This window comes from Aulonocara stuartgranti, assembly GCF_965226115.1.
Source record: "Aulonocara stuartgranti genome assembly, chromosome: 17".
NCBI classification, from domain to species: Eukaryota; Metazoa; Chordata; class Actinopteri; order Cichliformes; family Cichlidae; genus Aulonocara; species Aulonocara stuartgranti.
This window is the reverse complement of record NC_138953.1, coordinates 17,858,286-17,873,147: the sequence shown is the minus strand read 5'-3', so window position 1 is coordinate 17,873,147 and position 14,862 is coordinate 17,858,286. Positions and strand designations below refer to the sequence as shown.

The following is a 14,862-nucleotide window of genomic DNA, read 5'->3' as shown; positions in this document are numbered from 1 at the left end:
TACCGGGATTTAAAAATAGTTACGCAAAACAGAGCGTGCCCGCTCCGATCGGCTGTAAAGGGTTAATTTTAGAAATGTTTTTGCTCTTTTTTCTCTCTAAAATAGTTGTTGTTGTTTTTTTTTTATCATTCATCTTAGCAGTGGGATTTACGTGAAAATGGAAACAAATTAAGTTTGAGTGAAAATGTACAATTTTTGCACTCTCTGGTCAACTGACTCAGTGAATCAAATGACTCAAAAATCCGATTCACTTTGGTGAGTGACTCATTAACACTCGATTCAGTAAAAAGAATCAAATTTACCATCACTACTATTCATTCACTTCCACATTCACACACTGGTGGAGGCAAGCTACAGTTGTAGCCACAGCTGCCCTTTTGCACAACATTCAAATTTGTTACACCTTTAAATATCAGGCAAATCAAATGTTATATTTACCTTCCTTTTCTATATATGGACCACCAGGACTCAATTCACTGGTTATTCGTTGATGAACCAAACATGTGACTGGACTCTCTGCTGAAGTGGTCATCATGATGGTGACATAGTGCGCACTGAACTGCAGCCATAATGCAGTTTTCTTTCCCACAGTCAGTTCTCAGTCTCATCGGTACAACACCAAGGTTCCCAACACATGACAAGTAATAGTAAACTATAACCGCTGGATTATTATTTGTTGGCCCACATTCTAGACACAAAACCTGAAAACCCATCAATGCACCCTGAAATGGCCAAACCGAATGGTTTCAGCTTGTCATAACCATCAGCATGCCACATGTAGTTGGGTCCCAGCAAATGATAGGTTCTCCTAATGAATCTTCTGCGTGTTCTCACCTGGCATCCATGAGGATTAAGCTCCTGGAGTATTTTCATCACATCATCCCTCTTTACTTTAAGATGATGCTTTTGTTTAAGTACCTGCCACATTGTTCGATACCCAAACAATCACCCAGGTCCTTGAAGCTTCGCTCTGATTGCGTTAATGATCGTTGTTCTAGAGTGAAAATGTTTTCTTCGGTTAAGTCCAGCATTATTGAGTTTACTTTTAAGACTCCTTAAACTCATCTTTACACCATGCAAACTTAACATCATGTCCATGATAACACTATATGAGTGACCTTCGTTGAAAAATTGAATGCAGTACTGTAGGTTGTCTGATCCTTCAGCCTGGTCTGTGTCCCGCAAAAGCTCCAGAGACCGTCCACAGGAAGCACAAAAAGGAGTGAATAGGCTGAAACTAACGCCACAAAACGGGCAAAACATTTTCCAGTTCTCTATGTAGTGCAGCGAGCACCATCAGGGTAATAAGGAAGCGCTGTGAGGAGTTAGTTTCTCGACGTTTGTTGACATCCCACGTTTAGCTGACTATAAATCACTTTTCTGTGCTACAAATATGGAGTAAGCCTAATCATTGAGTCACTTCCGGTATTTCAGACAATCCCTTTCCGTCAAGAGCCACTTATTTTGTTGCAGACTTGTTAATTTGTTGCGGACTTGTGTTTTCAGTGTTTTCTGAAATGTTATTTTGTTGTCAATTTTTTAATTTGTTTTTTTTTCAATGTAAAAGTGTTTTCAGAAATGTTATTTTGTTGTCGATGTTGTAAATGTGATTTGCACTTCCCAGCCACTGTAAACAACTGAAAAGAACACAACATTAATAACAATCGCACTCTCCGAAGTAAAAATTTTACACACACAAATTGTTAAAGACAAATTTGAATTAATTAATACTAACATTTTTAAAGGTGAGGCTCACATATAAAACAATGAAACTCTTTATTAGATTAAAAAGGGGATAGACCCTATTTTCTGTACCAATTTGGTGACAGATCATGACATGAAATAACACTATTTATGTATTTATATACTGTATATATCTTCCCATACTTGAAAAGAGGTCCTTTAATCTACACAATGTCATCTCTGTATCCAAACGCCATTGGGTGTTAAACATAGAAATTATGAAAGACTTAAGTTACATTAAACACGCATTACTATATTATTTCCTGGATGTACCTTTGTCTTGAAGATCGTTCTACAGAAACATAAACATCGTGACTGAGCATGGGTCTCACTGATACACAACCAAGTTTACCTGAAAACTCGCATCATCCCTCTATGTGAGCTGTGCCTGCACTAAAGTCACAGGGCTCTGACAGCATGAATATGAAAACCAGTTATGTCGCTGGACTGAGCCGCTTTAATGGTAAATGGTAAATGGCCTGTATTTATATAGCGCCTTACTAGTCCCTAAGGACCCCAAAGCGCTTTACATATCCAGTCATCCACCCATTCACACACACATTCACACACTGGTGATGGTAAGCTACATTGTAGCCACAGCCACCCTGGGGCGCACTGACAGAGGCGAGGCTGCCGGACACTGGCGCCACCGGGCCCTCTGACCACCACCAGTAGGCAACGGGTGAAGTGTCTTGCCCAAGGACACAACGACCGAGACTGTCCAAGCCAGGGCTCGAACCGGCAACCTTCCGATTACAAGACGAACTCCCAACTCTTGGGCCACGATCGCCCCGTTGTGGTAATTAAGCTAAAGCTTAATTACCACAACTGAAAAACACTGCGTGGAGACAAAAGCTTCGAAAAACTGTGACTGACAAAATCCCGCACAAACGATTTTAACTACATCACTCACCACTGAGTGCGAAACTTTTTCATAAAATTTTAAAACTAAATGAGGGAGGTTACAGTCCATCGAAATATATCATTGATATATTTTTTTTTATGATAAAACATGTGGTTAGTGAAAGCTGCGAAGTAACAAAGATGTGAAGACTTGGAAAGTGACCTTCTGCTAGCAGTCCATTTCATGCCATTTTGCGTAAAAATACGATACTGTCATTACAGTGGTCATTATTAATCTAATTTTGACGTATCATACTGTTTAGAACTTTAACTTAAAACTGCTATACGTTATTGTTTAAAACGTGTTGTATATTCGAACAAATTAAGATAATCTCACCTCAGACAAAATGGAGATCATCCACTGCTGAGCCGTGAGTGTCCTGCACATGGCACAGCAGACTACGGGTGGAAGTGTAGAATGATTGAAATGAAAATGCTTTCAATACTTAAATCTATTAGATTTCTTAATTTTTCATGGTACTCATACATTTTTGTTAAATCTGCTAAACAAACTATTGCTTAATTTACCCTAAACAAAACTGTGTAAATTTAAATAATTGAACATCTCAAAAATGTTTAGTTTTGTTTAGATTTAATTAAAACAACACATACATGTTTTTTACTGAGTAATACTTACTATTACTTTTCTATTAGATATTAATGAACCCAAATCACAGTTTTTACAGTGTACATCACCTTCCCTGACAGTCGTAGCTTGGCTCATCTGAGGGTGAAATTATAAGAATGTGTTATTTTGCAAAGTGCTCTCTAAGGTTCCTAAATAAAATATGGCATTGAGGTCATTTCTTTTGAATTAATCCCATCACCAGTGTGTGAATGTGTGTGTGAATGGGTGCATGACTGGATGTGTAAAGCGCTTTGGGGTCCTTAGGGACTAGTAAAGCGCTATACAAATACAGGCCATTTACCATTTTTGAAATATAAGAACCTCTCCTGTTTTTAATGGCACTCTGGGTTTCCTTACTTTCTGTTCCACTCCCAACCCCAAATACAGTGGGGCAAAAAAGTATTTAGTCAGCCACCGATTGTGCAAGTTCCCCCACCTAAAATGATGACAGAGGTCAGTAATTTGCACCAGAGGTACACTTCAACTGTGAGAGACAGAATGTGAAAAAAAAATCCATGAATTCACATGTTAGGATTTGTAAAGAATTTATTTGTAAATTAGGGTGGAAAATAAGTATTTGGTCACCTCAAACAAGGAAAATCTCTGGCTCTCACAGACCTGTAACGTCTTCTGTAAGAAGCTTTTCTGTCCCCCACTCGTTACCTGTATGAATGGCACCTGTTTGAACTCATCATCTGTATAAAAGACACCTGTCCACAGCCTCAAACAGTCAGACTCCAAACGCCGCCATGGCCAAGACCAAAGAGCTTTCGAAGGACACCAGGAAAAGTATTGTAGACCTGCACCAGACTGGGAAGAGTGAATCTACAATAGGCAAGCAGCTTGGTGTGAAAAAATCAACTGTGGGAGCAATCATCAGAAAATGGAAGGCATACAAGACCACTGATAATCTCCCTCGATCTGGGGCTCCACGCAAGATCTCATCCCGTGGGGTCAAAATGATCATGAGAACGGTGAGCAAAGATCCCAGAACCACACGGGGGGACCTGGTGAATGACCTGCAGAGAGCTGGGACCAAAGTAACAAAGGTCACCATCAGTAACACACTACAACGGCAGGGAATCAAATCCCGCAGTGCCAGACGTGTTCCGCTGCTGAAGCCAGTGCATGTCCAGGCCCGTCTGAAGTTTGCCAGAGAGCACATGGATGATACAGCAGAGGATTGGGAGAATGTCATGTGGTCAGATGAAACCAAAGTAGAACTTTTTGGTATAAACTCAACTCGTCGTGTTTGGAGGAAGAAGAGTACTGAGTTGCATCCCAAGAACACCATACCTACTGTGAAGCATGGGGGTGGAAACATCATGCTATGGGGCTGTTTTTCTGCCAAGGGGACAGGACGACTGATCCGTGTTAAGGACAGAATGAATGGGGCCATGCATCGTGAGATTTTGAGCCAAAACCTCCTTCCATCAGTGAGAACTTTGAAGATGAAACGAGGCTGGGTCTTCCAACATGACAATGATCCAAAACACACCGCCCGGGCAACAAAAGAGTGGCTCTGTAAGAAGCATTTGAAAGTCCTGGAGTGGCCTAGCCAGTCTCCAGACCTCAACCCCATAGAAAATCTGTGGCGGGAGTTGAAAGTCCGTGTTGCTCGGCGACAGCCCCAAAACATCACTGCTCTCGAGAAGATCTGCATGGAGGAATGGGCCAAAATACCAGCTACTGTGTGTGCAAACCTGGTAAAGACCTATAGTAAACGTTTGACCTCTGTTATTGCCAACAAAGGTTATGTTACAAAGTATTGAGTTGTATTTTTGTTATTGACCAAATACTTATTTTCCACCCTGATTTACGAATAAATTCTTTACAAATCCTACCATATGGATTCATGGATTTTTTTTTTTTCACATTCTGTCTCTCACAGTTGAAGTGTACCTCTGGTGCAAATTACTGACCTCTGTCATCATTTTAGGTGGGGCAACTTGCACAATCGGTGGCTGACTAAATACTTTTTTGCCCCACTGTAGATGCTGACAAGCTGACACAGTAACATGGAAGAGGGAAATAAGAACAATAATAATAATAAAGATAAAAGATGAAGTAACAAGTTTTTAGTTTCTTGTTTATTCCAGATGATCATCCAGATGTCTGTGACATGTGATGACAAACACCATAATGGAAGGCCTTTCTCATCACATGCTTAAACTCATCATCTCATCATATATTTTTGCATACGCTGAGCAGGCAGTCAGACATGCTGTAACTGTGGGGTAGAAAACTGCATGAACACCATACAGCAGGGGTCTCAAACTCCAGTCCTCGAGGGCAACTTTTCCATGTGTCCCTGTTACAACACACCTAGTAGGTCATTAGCAAGAGTATAGAACTTGACTGCATGCTGCGTTGGCAATTCAGCCATTTGAGTCATGTTACAGCAGCTCATGAGTGAATGAACATGGTGCAATAAAAGTATTTTTAGAAGTATATGTTTCCAAATACATACATTTACTTAAATTTACTTGAGTAGGGTTAGCATGCAGTCAAGTTCTATACTCTTGCTAATGACCTACTGACCTATTGTATTCAGGTGTGTTGCACCAGGGACACATGGAAAAGTTGCATGACACCGGCCCTGGAGGACTGGAGTTTGAGACCCCTGTCATACGGAATATGACAGGTGTGGTTGAACTGCGTGAAGACTCTGAAGTTTCTCTTTTCTTCTGGCAGGACAGGAATGTGGCCTTGTCTTGTGAGCCACCGTAAGGATGTACTTGAAGTAGAACTGGACCGTCACCGTCACTCTTCAACTTTTCAAAGACAAAGCAGTCATTTAGATAAAATATTAGATATTGTTTACCTGTAAATGCACAAAGAGAATTTAGAAATTAATTCTTGCCTCAGAGTCTCTGGAATCTAAAAAAGCTAAATATGATGATATTCAGCAACATAAATTAGTGTTTTAAGATTAAGATTTAAGATTACAATGAATTTGTGATTGTTTCAAAGTATACTGTCGTGAGAGAAGGCACTGAACACAGACTATTTGCTGGGGAGGTTGCATAGCTGTGTAGGTTGGCGAAAGGAGCCGGTAGCTGGCCGGGGCATCACGATGGTTGCTAGTAGTCTGTAATAGAATAGAAAATAATGGGAGTAAATATTTCTAGTCCAACATCATCAGATAACCATCAAACCATCAAAATAAAATTAAACATTTAAATAAAATTAAACACCAATAATCTCCAAAAGTTGATTCTGTTCATCTGGAAAACGCTACGTCCAGATAAACAGAATGAACCTTTGGAGATTTACTTACCTGGATGATTGAGCATGCATCAAGACGTTTAAATGCCAATAAATTGTTAAAATTGAAAAGCATGTGTCTCTTTGATTCAAATGTGATTATCTGTAAATATGTCGCTGATATTAAAAACTGTTTTAAATGTTTTAATTCATGTTCAGACACAACGAGAACAACCATACTCGAAAGGGCAGGTCCCTGTTTCCTATTACGTCCTCAAATCACGTTGTCGCTGGGGTTTTTCAAATACGTCCGTTGTACTGACTTAAAGTCGCACCCGTGCGGTGACTTTTCATCAGTATCACTTAAGCTGACAAAATGAGTGGACGCGGGAAAAACTAGGTTTTAATATTGAAAATAATATAAAATCAGTAAGATATGGTTTGTTTAAAGAAAAGATGAGTGAAAATAAAAGAAGATTGTTTTGGTTGGTGATGTGTATTATAAATGTTCACATATGGAAAACAAATGTGTTATAGAACAAAAAATGATAAGTAGTTTCACCGTATGTAAAAACATTGTCACTGAGCTGAGAAGAAGAAAAACGAGAGATATGAAAGTAGGAAATGATTTGCCGTGGGAGCTTTTATTATTGTAATATGTAAAATAAGATGTGAATAATTTTGTGCATGGCGCTTGTATTATGTGTATTTGTAATTGTGAATATTGATATTTAAATAAAGTGATTTAAAAAAAAAAAAAAAGAAAAGAAAAGGAGGAAAGGGACTCGGGAAAGGAGGCGCTAAACGGCACCGCAAAGTTCTCCGTGATAATATCCAAGGCATTACTAAGCCTGCCATTCGTCGTCTAGCCCGTCGCGGTGGTGTGAAGCGTATCTCCGGCCTGATTTACGAGGAGACCCGTGGTGTACTTAAGGTGTTCCTGGAGAACGTGATCCGCGATGCAGTCACCTACACCGAGCACGCCAAGAGAAAGACTGTGACCGCAATGGATGTGGTGTATGCTCTTAAAAGGCAGGGCCGTACTCTATACGGTTTCGGAGGTTAACGCTACTGTCTTGATTCCAACACAACGGCTCTTTTAAGAGCCACACAACTCGTCTTAAGAAATAAGTGTTCCAACTTTACAACTAGTGGCTTGGGTACACCGAATTTTGTGAAACTGTTAAGAGTGCTAATGAGACTCTTAAATATTGCAACGTGATTGTACATAGAACTTATGGGCCGTTGAAACGGCCGTTGTGGCTGTAAGTAACTCGTCGGGCTGGCTTCGTGCCCCAAACAAAAATGGCGACGCCGCTGATGTGAAGTTAACAATGTTAACTTTTTTTTCCACCTAGCTTTCCAATATCCACCTTTCCTAACCTTAAAATGACTGTCTTGCTCATTTCTCAATGAAACTATTTCCCTGTAAAAACCTAACATTAGTTGCCTTGGGACATAACTTTTTTTTTTTTTTTTTTAAACAAAATGGATGCCATAACGCGCTGTGACGTAGTCTCTAGAAATGGCTTCTAATCCGGTGGCTCAGAGCTGCGCTGTGTTTGTGATTTAAGGTGAACATTTTCTATTTAGAGTTATATCAGAAAAGCAAGTTAAAAAAAAAAAAAAAAAACCCTTCACGGACACGAGTTTTAATCTCCTGTGAAACGTTCTCTAAAATGACAAACTTTCGATGTTTCTAATTTAATTATTTTTCTTTCACCACAGAGCCAAGTGAGAGGTAGAACAGCATTTTCCCGTGCTCTCTTACGAACAGTTTGTAACAAGTTTTCATAATCAGGGACTATTGACTTGTGAAATTAGCTCTTCAGATGTAGTTGTGTGGCTCTTAAAAGAGCCGTTGTGTATAAAGTGGTCTCAGATCAGCTTATGCCCTCTCTCCGCGGATGCGGCGGGCTAACTGGATATCTTTGGGCATGATAGTGACCCTCTTGGCGTGAATGGCGCACAGGTTGGTGTCCTCGAATAAACCGACCAGGTACGCCTCGCTTGCCTCCTGCAAAGCCATAACAGCAGAGCTCTGGAAGCGCAGGTCGGTTTTAAAGTCCTGAGCGATCTCCCGGACCAGGCGCTGGAAGGGTAGCTTGCGGATCAACAACTCAGTAGATTTTTGGTAACGGCGGATCTCCCTCAAAGCCACGGTTCCGGGCCTGTAGCGGTGAGGCTTCTTCACGCCACCGGTGGCCGGGGCACTCTTACGGGCAGCCTTTGTAGCTAGCTGCTTCCTGGGAGCCTTTCCTCCGGTGGATTTACGTGCTGTCTGCTTCGTTCTAGCCATGTTTAGTAACTATCGGCTTCCTTTCTTCAGTGCCGTCACCAGTCTTATAAAGCCAGCGCCGGCGTGTGGGCAGCGCTAATTGGTCCAATCTGTGCGCGTGATCAACGGCTCGTCTGTTGAAGCGGGAAAATCAAAAGTCCTGATAAGGAAGTGAAGCCATAGATTAAGCGCAGTGATTCAAACCAGAGCTGAATGAAACACACCCCAAAACGCAGAGCTTAATGGAAAACACAACTTTTATCAAATCATTTAAAAGATAAAGCCAATTAGACTGAATGTAGACTGGTGTATTGGTATACAATATACACAAAATAATAGTAGTTTTATCATTCTTAATATGTATGCTCCCTCTTGTCAAAATGAGCAAGAATACCTTAGTAGGCTGGCCTTTATTAATACATTTATTCAAGACAACGATACTTACAGCATATGTTTTGGGTGATTTTAATGCTGATCTCACAGACAGCAGTTCTTGGTTTGCTAACCACTTAACCCACTTTTGTGAAGTTAACAATCTTATCCTGTCTACCCAAATGTTACTGCCTGCAGAGAGCTATACATACATAAGTGAAGCCTGACATAGTACATCATGGCTGGACCACTGTATCTGTACAGCTGATGGACATGCAGCTTTAGCAAACATGACTATTAGGTATGAGGTAACTCTGTCAGGCCATATACCTTTTGGTTTTACTGTGAATGTGGAACAAATGCCAGCAACAACTTGAAATAATATTGCTAATATTGCTACCAGTGTAAAATTAGACTGGTCAGCATTTGGTGAAGATGATTTCTTAGCTTATCATAGTAATACCGATATACATCTGAACAACATTTCTTTGCCCAAAGAAGCTATTTTGTGCAAGGATGTCAACTGTAAGAATGCTGTGCATAAACATTTACTCTGCTCCATGTATGATGATATAGTGACTGCTCTGTATGAAAGTGGTACACTGCTTGATAAACAATATAAGCATAAGAAACCTAACATCAGACCTGGCTGGAAAGAACATGTATCCATGTACCATGATCAAGCTCGCATAGCTTATAAATGTTGGGCCATGGCTAGAAGACCTAAACAAGGCCCAGAAAAAATGTGCTAATGCCAGATATAAGTACGCTGTTCGCTTTATAACTAAAAATGAGCAAATGCTGACAGCAGATTGTTTGTCCAGGAAAATGTTGTGTAATAATATGACAGATTTTTGAAAAGAGCTCTTAATGACTGTAAACAATTTCTACCATCAACTGTTGAAGGTGTTTCTGGGGCAGATAACATTGCAGCATTATGGAGACAGCATTACAGTGCGTTGTTTAACTGTATAAAAAGTGAACCATATGAGGACAATTTTGACATGAGTAATGACACAATAAGTGTAAGGACATATGAAGTATATGGAGCCATTCATAGGTTATCTGATGATAAATCCTCTGGTTTGGATCACATCACTGCAGAACATTTAAAACATGCTAGTTTAAGGCTAGCTCCTCTTCTAGCACTCTGTTTCACTGGGTTTATGATTCATGGCATATTACCAGACTCAATGCTGTGTATTTTACTGGTACCAGTTATGAAGGACAAAGCTGCAAATGTGAGCTGTTTGGATAATTATAGGCCAATTGCACTAGCCAGTATTTTATCTTTTTTTTTTTTTTTTTAAATGACATCAGAAACAGCAGTATGCGACATTACGTGATGGCAGAGCTTCAGTTCATCCTTGTATTTTATCTAAGGTGTTAGAAAGAATCTTGTTTGACAGAGTTAGTGTGTTCTGGTTCTGGATTTCTGTGAACCACAGAAGCCTTTTTGATAAAATGAAGAGATGGGGAGTTCCTCAGTACATCGTGAGGATTCTCTCTTACTGGTACGCTCATCAGAACATGCAGGTTAAATGGGGAAGCAGTATTTCTGCCCCCTTTGGTGTCAGCAATGGTGTTAGACAGGGTGGGATTTTGTCTCCAATTTTATTTAATCTATATGTTGATGATTTGTCCATACAGCTGAGAGCCTGTAACACTGGGTGTATATTAGGTAAAACATTGATAAATCATCTTATGTATGCAGATGACCTGGTTGTTTTTAGTCCAAGCAGTGCTGGGTTACAGGATCTTCTCAATGTCTGTACTGAATATGGTGTGCAATATGATATAAAGTACAATGCTGTTAAAAGTGCTGTTTTGATATGTAGAACCAAGCAGGATAAACACCTACATTTTCCTTTGTTTAAACTGCCCCAAAAAACTCTTGAAGTTTATAAAAAGATGAAATACCTCGGCCACTTTATTACTGAGCAAATGAATGATGATGATGACAACGGTGTAAGCTCTATGTGCAGGCAAATAGTATCACACGCAAATTCAGCTTTTGTTCACTTCCAGTTAAAGTGGCTTTGTTTAAAGCGTATTGCACACCGCTATATACTGCCCCCCGTTGTGGTCATCCTACAAACAATGTAGCATGCAGAAGCTGCATGTTGCATATAATGATGCGATGAGAATCCTTTGCAGGATACCTAGAAGGGGTGGTGCCAGCCAGATGTTTGTAGCTGTGGGTGTTTGGACTTTTAAAGCACTTTTAAGAAAGTTAATGTTCAATTTTAGAGAATGACTGGATGGTTCGAGTAACAGTGTAATTTTAGCACTTACAGATCCGACAGTGAGTGGTTCCCATTACTCATCCAGTCTGAGAAAGCACTGGTTGAAGTGTTTGTGTATTTATTTATTTTTTTTAAGTAATTGTGTTTTATGTATATTTTGGTTTTATATATATATATATATATATATATATATATATATTTAAGGTTTATACCTTGTGTCTTTGTGTGTGTGTGTGTGGGGGGGGGGGGGGGGGGGGGTGTATTTCTGTCTTGTTTTTATGGACATGAAGTCTGCCCATAAAGATTGATTGGTTGATTTTTCCGACACCATTAAATTGTCAGCAGACAAGAAAGCTACTACAGCCTGCAAACAGACGAGTTGGTGAACACAGAAGATATCAAATTAGTGCATACATTAAAAAACATAACCAAATAAAACATATGTATTTTACTCAGACTATCTTCTAAGATCGAAGATTTTAGAGAATATTTTATTTTCAATTTAACTGAACTCACCAGGTATTGTATGTCTCTTACTTGTTTAAGCCCCGTTTTAATTTTTGTTTAATGTTTTTGGCTGATGGCTGAGACTTATGGACGTGTAAAACCAGTCACAAATTCAGAGATTGCATTGGTCTACATGGACTGGGTCTTCCAAAAGGCCGGAAGTGAGCGGCTGTGAAATTGGACACCCCGACTAATTAAAAAAAAAAAAAAAAAACCAAAAAAAAAAAAACCCCACACACACACCCTCCTGACAGCTCATGGTTCTCCTGGCTTTGCTGAGCTTATTGGTTTAACATCATTTCTCCTTGCATTATTAGTACCCGGTTTTTAACATTAAACCCTTTAAAATTTCACCTGCGACAAGGAAACTTGGTATAAATAATTTGCATCATGTTCATCACGCTTAACCTGAGACTTCTAAGGCTGTGCCATGACAGGAACAATATTGATGTAAAAATAAGTTTTATTTATGAACAGACTTTCGAATAGAAAGTGCAAACAGTACACGTTCACAGCACATCAGAAAGCATATTTACAAGCTTTAAATTTTCAGGAGGAAAAAAAAAAAAAAAAAAAACCCCACACACACACACACACACACACACACACACACACACACACACACAAACACCAAAAGGGTAATTCTTCGTGGATATTTACAGTCCAGAGGCGGGTGGGACAGGAACCAGTCCAATTACAGTCTGTGATAAAGCCAACATGAAGCATAAAGGAGTCCGATGAGCAACCGGAGGATCTCTCAGAGAAACAGCTGGTGGCTCTAAAAAGAGCCTTTTGTTGCGAAGAAGAAGGGAGTGGTTTACTTCTTCTTTGGTGTAGCCTTCTTGGCCTTAGCAGCTTTAGGCTTTGCAGCCTTCTTTGCAGGCTTTTTGGGGGTCGCTGCTTTCTTGGGCGCGGCTGTCTTCTTCACCTTGGGGCTCTTTGCCTTCTTGGCCACAGCCTTCTTTGCAGCTGCCGTGGGCTTCTTTGCCTTCTTCGGGGTGGCTTTTGCTGCTTTGGGCTTCTTGGCGGTGGCTGGTTTCTTAGCTGCAGTTGCCTTCTTTGCCGCCGGCTTCTTTACTTTAGCAGCGGGCTTTTTGGCTGCCTTCTTGGGCTTCTCCGCTGGCTTTGCTGCCTTGAAAGAACCGGATGCCCCGGTTCCGGTGGTGTGGACCAGAGCGCCTTTCTGCACCAGGCTTTTCAAAGCGCGCCTGACGTGAGCAGAGTTATGCTCTACGTCGTAACCGCGAGCGACGAGATCCTTCTTAATAGCAGCCAGAGAGAGTCCTTTACGTTCTTTGGACTCTTTCACAGCTTTTACGATGAGCTCGCTAGCGGACGGGCCAGACTTCTTGATAGTCTTGCTCGCTGATGCCTTCTTCTTCTTGGCCGGGGCCTTTGCTGGAGCCGCCTCGGCGGCCGGTGCTGGGGCTGCTGCGGGAGCGACTTCTGCCATGTCGTTAAGAGAGTGGTGTTTGTCGATGAGACGATAGAAATCTCCGCACAGTGACTGGAACTTAAATACAACACGAGAACCGTGGAGACTCAACCCTGCCTCCAGCTCACAGCTGCAGCGAGAAGACCTTGGCTCTTGTGTTTTCTCCTCTTAATAAACTACGTTAAAACAATATCTGAAGGTGAAAGTAGATAAAAATTTCAAATCGAATCGATAGAGAAGAACTTTCTCTTTATAGGGAAGCTTTATAAACTTTATTAGTTTTCTGCAATTTGTTTTGGAAGCCTTTAAACGTGCCCTGTCCGCCGCGCCGTGAGGCACCGATTCGTGTCTTTTCTCCGACATTTTTCTTCTAAATGCGTTAAAATCTAAAATAACCCCTCAAAAACGAGGTAAACAGCGAGCCAACATGTTTGTCCACACATGCTATGTCAAAACAATGATCCCCGTCGGATACCTTTTCATAAAACTGAGGTTATTTCGGTGCCTGCAAACACACATGAGTTGGTGGAGGAAACAGTGTAACTCGTTAACTCCACACACTCTGTGCCCTCAATTTACTGTAGATTTTCATTAATTAATGATACACGAATTATAGCTCTGGCTCCGTGAAATGTGTAATATGGATAAATCTAACAGTTTAACAGCACTACAGCTCTTAGACAGGCAAACAGACTATAGCTCCACCAGGCTCAGCATCATCATATTGCATCCCAGTTCACTGGCTACTGCATCCCAGTGCAGTCAAAACGCTAATCATCGCTAATAACACCCATCAAAAGAAAATTACAAGTAAATATCCAGAGCTGACAATGTTCACATAAACAGGAATAGATTAAACAGTTAGTCTGGAAAGTTCTGGCAGGAAACTCTCCACTTCCTTAACCATAGCTGCTTTTTGGCCAAATGTCAGTGGCTGTAAGCTGGAACTCCTAAAATTAAGTGTTTCAGTACTTTCACTGCTTGACTCTAGTGTTGTGTGTTTGTGTATATATATACATATATATATATTTTCTTGATTTGCTTTGAATAATGACTCATGGTTGTCAAGCAGTTAGTTCATTTGAATATTAAGCCTCTTGTGGGTGTGGGTACCTTCTCTGAGTTTGAACTCAGCAATTTGAGTCAGTATTGGTGGTTCAAAGTTAGAAATGCTCAGCCAAACTTAAATACTGAAAAATACTGAAAATAAAGTAAAAGTTTATATTTAGTTACTGATTTTAGTTGGATTTTTTAAATGTTTTAAACTGACATTTTCTTGTTAAACAATACAATTAAATATACATTTCTACTCATTTCTACAATACGTTTATAATTAAGTTACTTTGAATTCGTGTATTGGTCATTTCATCAGTTTAAAATTAGATTACATCATTAAACTTTATTTAATCCCACAATGGTACAACAGGAAGAGATCTCCGTCGGATATGTTTTTACAAAGGAAGAATAGTGAAACTATATGTTGGAAAAATAAAAGTAGAAAGAAAAAATAGATTAATAAAATCATTAGAATTTTTTTAAATTC

The 14,862-nt window shown here is 40.1% G+C and overlaps 3 protein-coding genes and 2 long non-coding RNA genes across 5 annotated transcripts in view; 1 reads left to right on the top strand and 4 right to left on the bottom strand.

The window, feature by feature from the left end:
• Nucleotides 1-202: 202 nt before the first annotated feature.
• Nucleotides 203-14,862, bottom strand: part of LOC309691790 — a 301,080-nt gene continuing 286,420 nt past the window's right edge. The window contains exon 2 of the long non-coding RNA XR_014272119.1: nucleotides 203-310. This is a non-coding gene — a long non-coding RNA (uncharacterized lncRNA). The remainder of the gene's footprint in view (nucleotides 311-14,862) is intronic.
• Nucleotides 5,338-6,938, bottom strand: LOC309692767. The gene is made up of 2 exons (XR_014272441.1): nucleotides 6,253-6,938; nucleotides 5,338-6,048 (listed from the first exon to the last, which is right to left on the bottom strand). It is a non-coding gene; the product is annotated as an uncharacterized lncRNA (long non-coding RNA).
• On the top strand, nucleotides 7,221-7,558 carry LOC309691786 (histone H4-like; the record flags this gene model as incomplete). The annotated part of the gene is made up of 1 exon (XM_082509730.1): nucleotides 7,221-7,558. A coding segment is annotated over one exon (327 nt), but the record flags the coding sequence as incomplete, so codon positions are not given.
• On the bottom strand, nucleotides 8,367-8,950 carry LOC309691785 (histone H3.2). The gene has a single exon (XM_082509729.1). The coding sequence runs from the start codon at nucleotides 8,778-8,780 to the stop codon at nucleotides 8,370-8,372; it is 411 nt and encodes a 136-aa protein (XP_082365855.1). The 5' UTR covers nucleotides 8,781-8,950; the 3' UTR covers nucleotides 8,367-8,369.
• Nucleotides 12,330-13,387, bottom strand: LOC309692881 (histone H1.10-like). Its single transcript, XM_082511712.1, has one exon. The coding sequence runs from the start codon at nucleotides 13,335-13,337 to the stop codon at nucleotides 12,702-12,704; it is 636 nt and encodes a 211-aa protein (XP_082367838.1). The 5' UTR covers nucleotides 13,338-13,387; the 3' UTR covers nucleotides 12,330-12,701.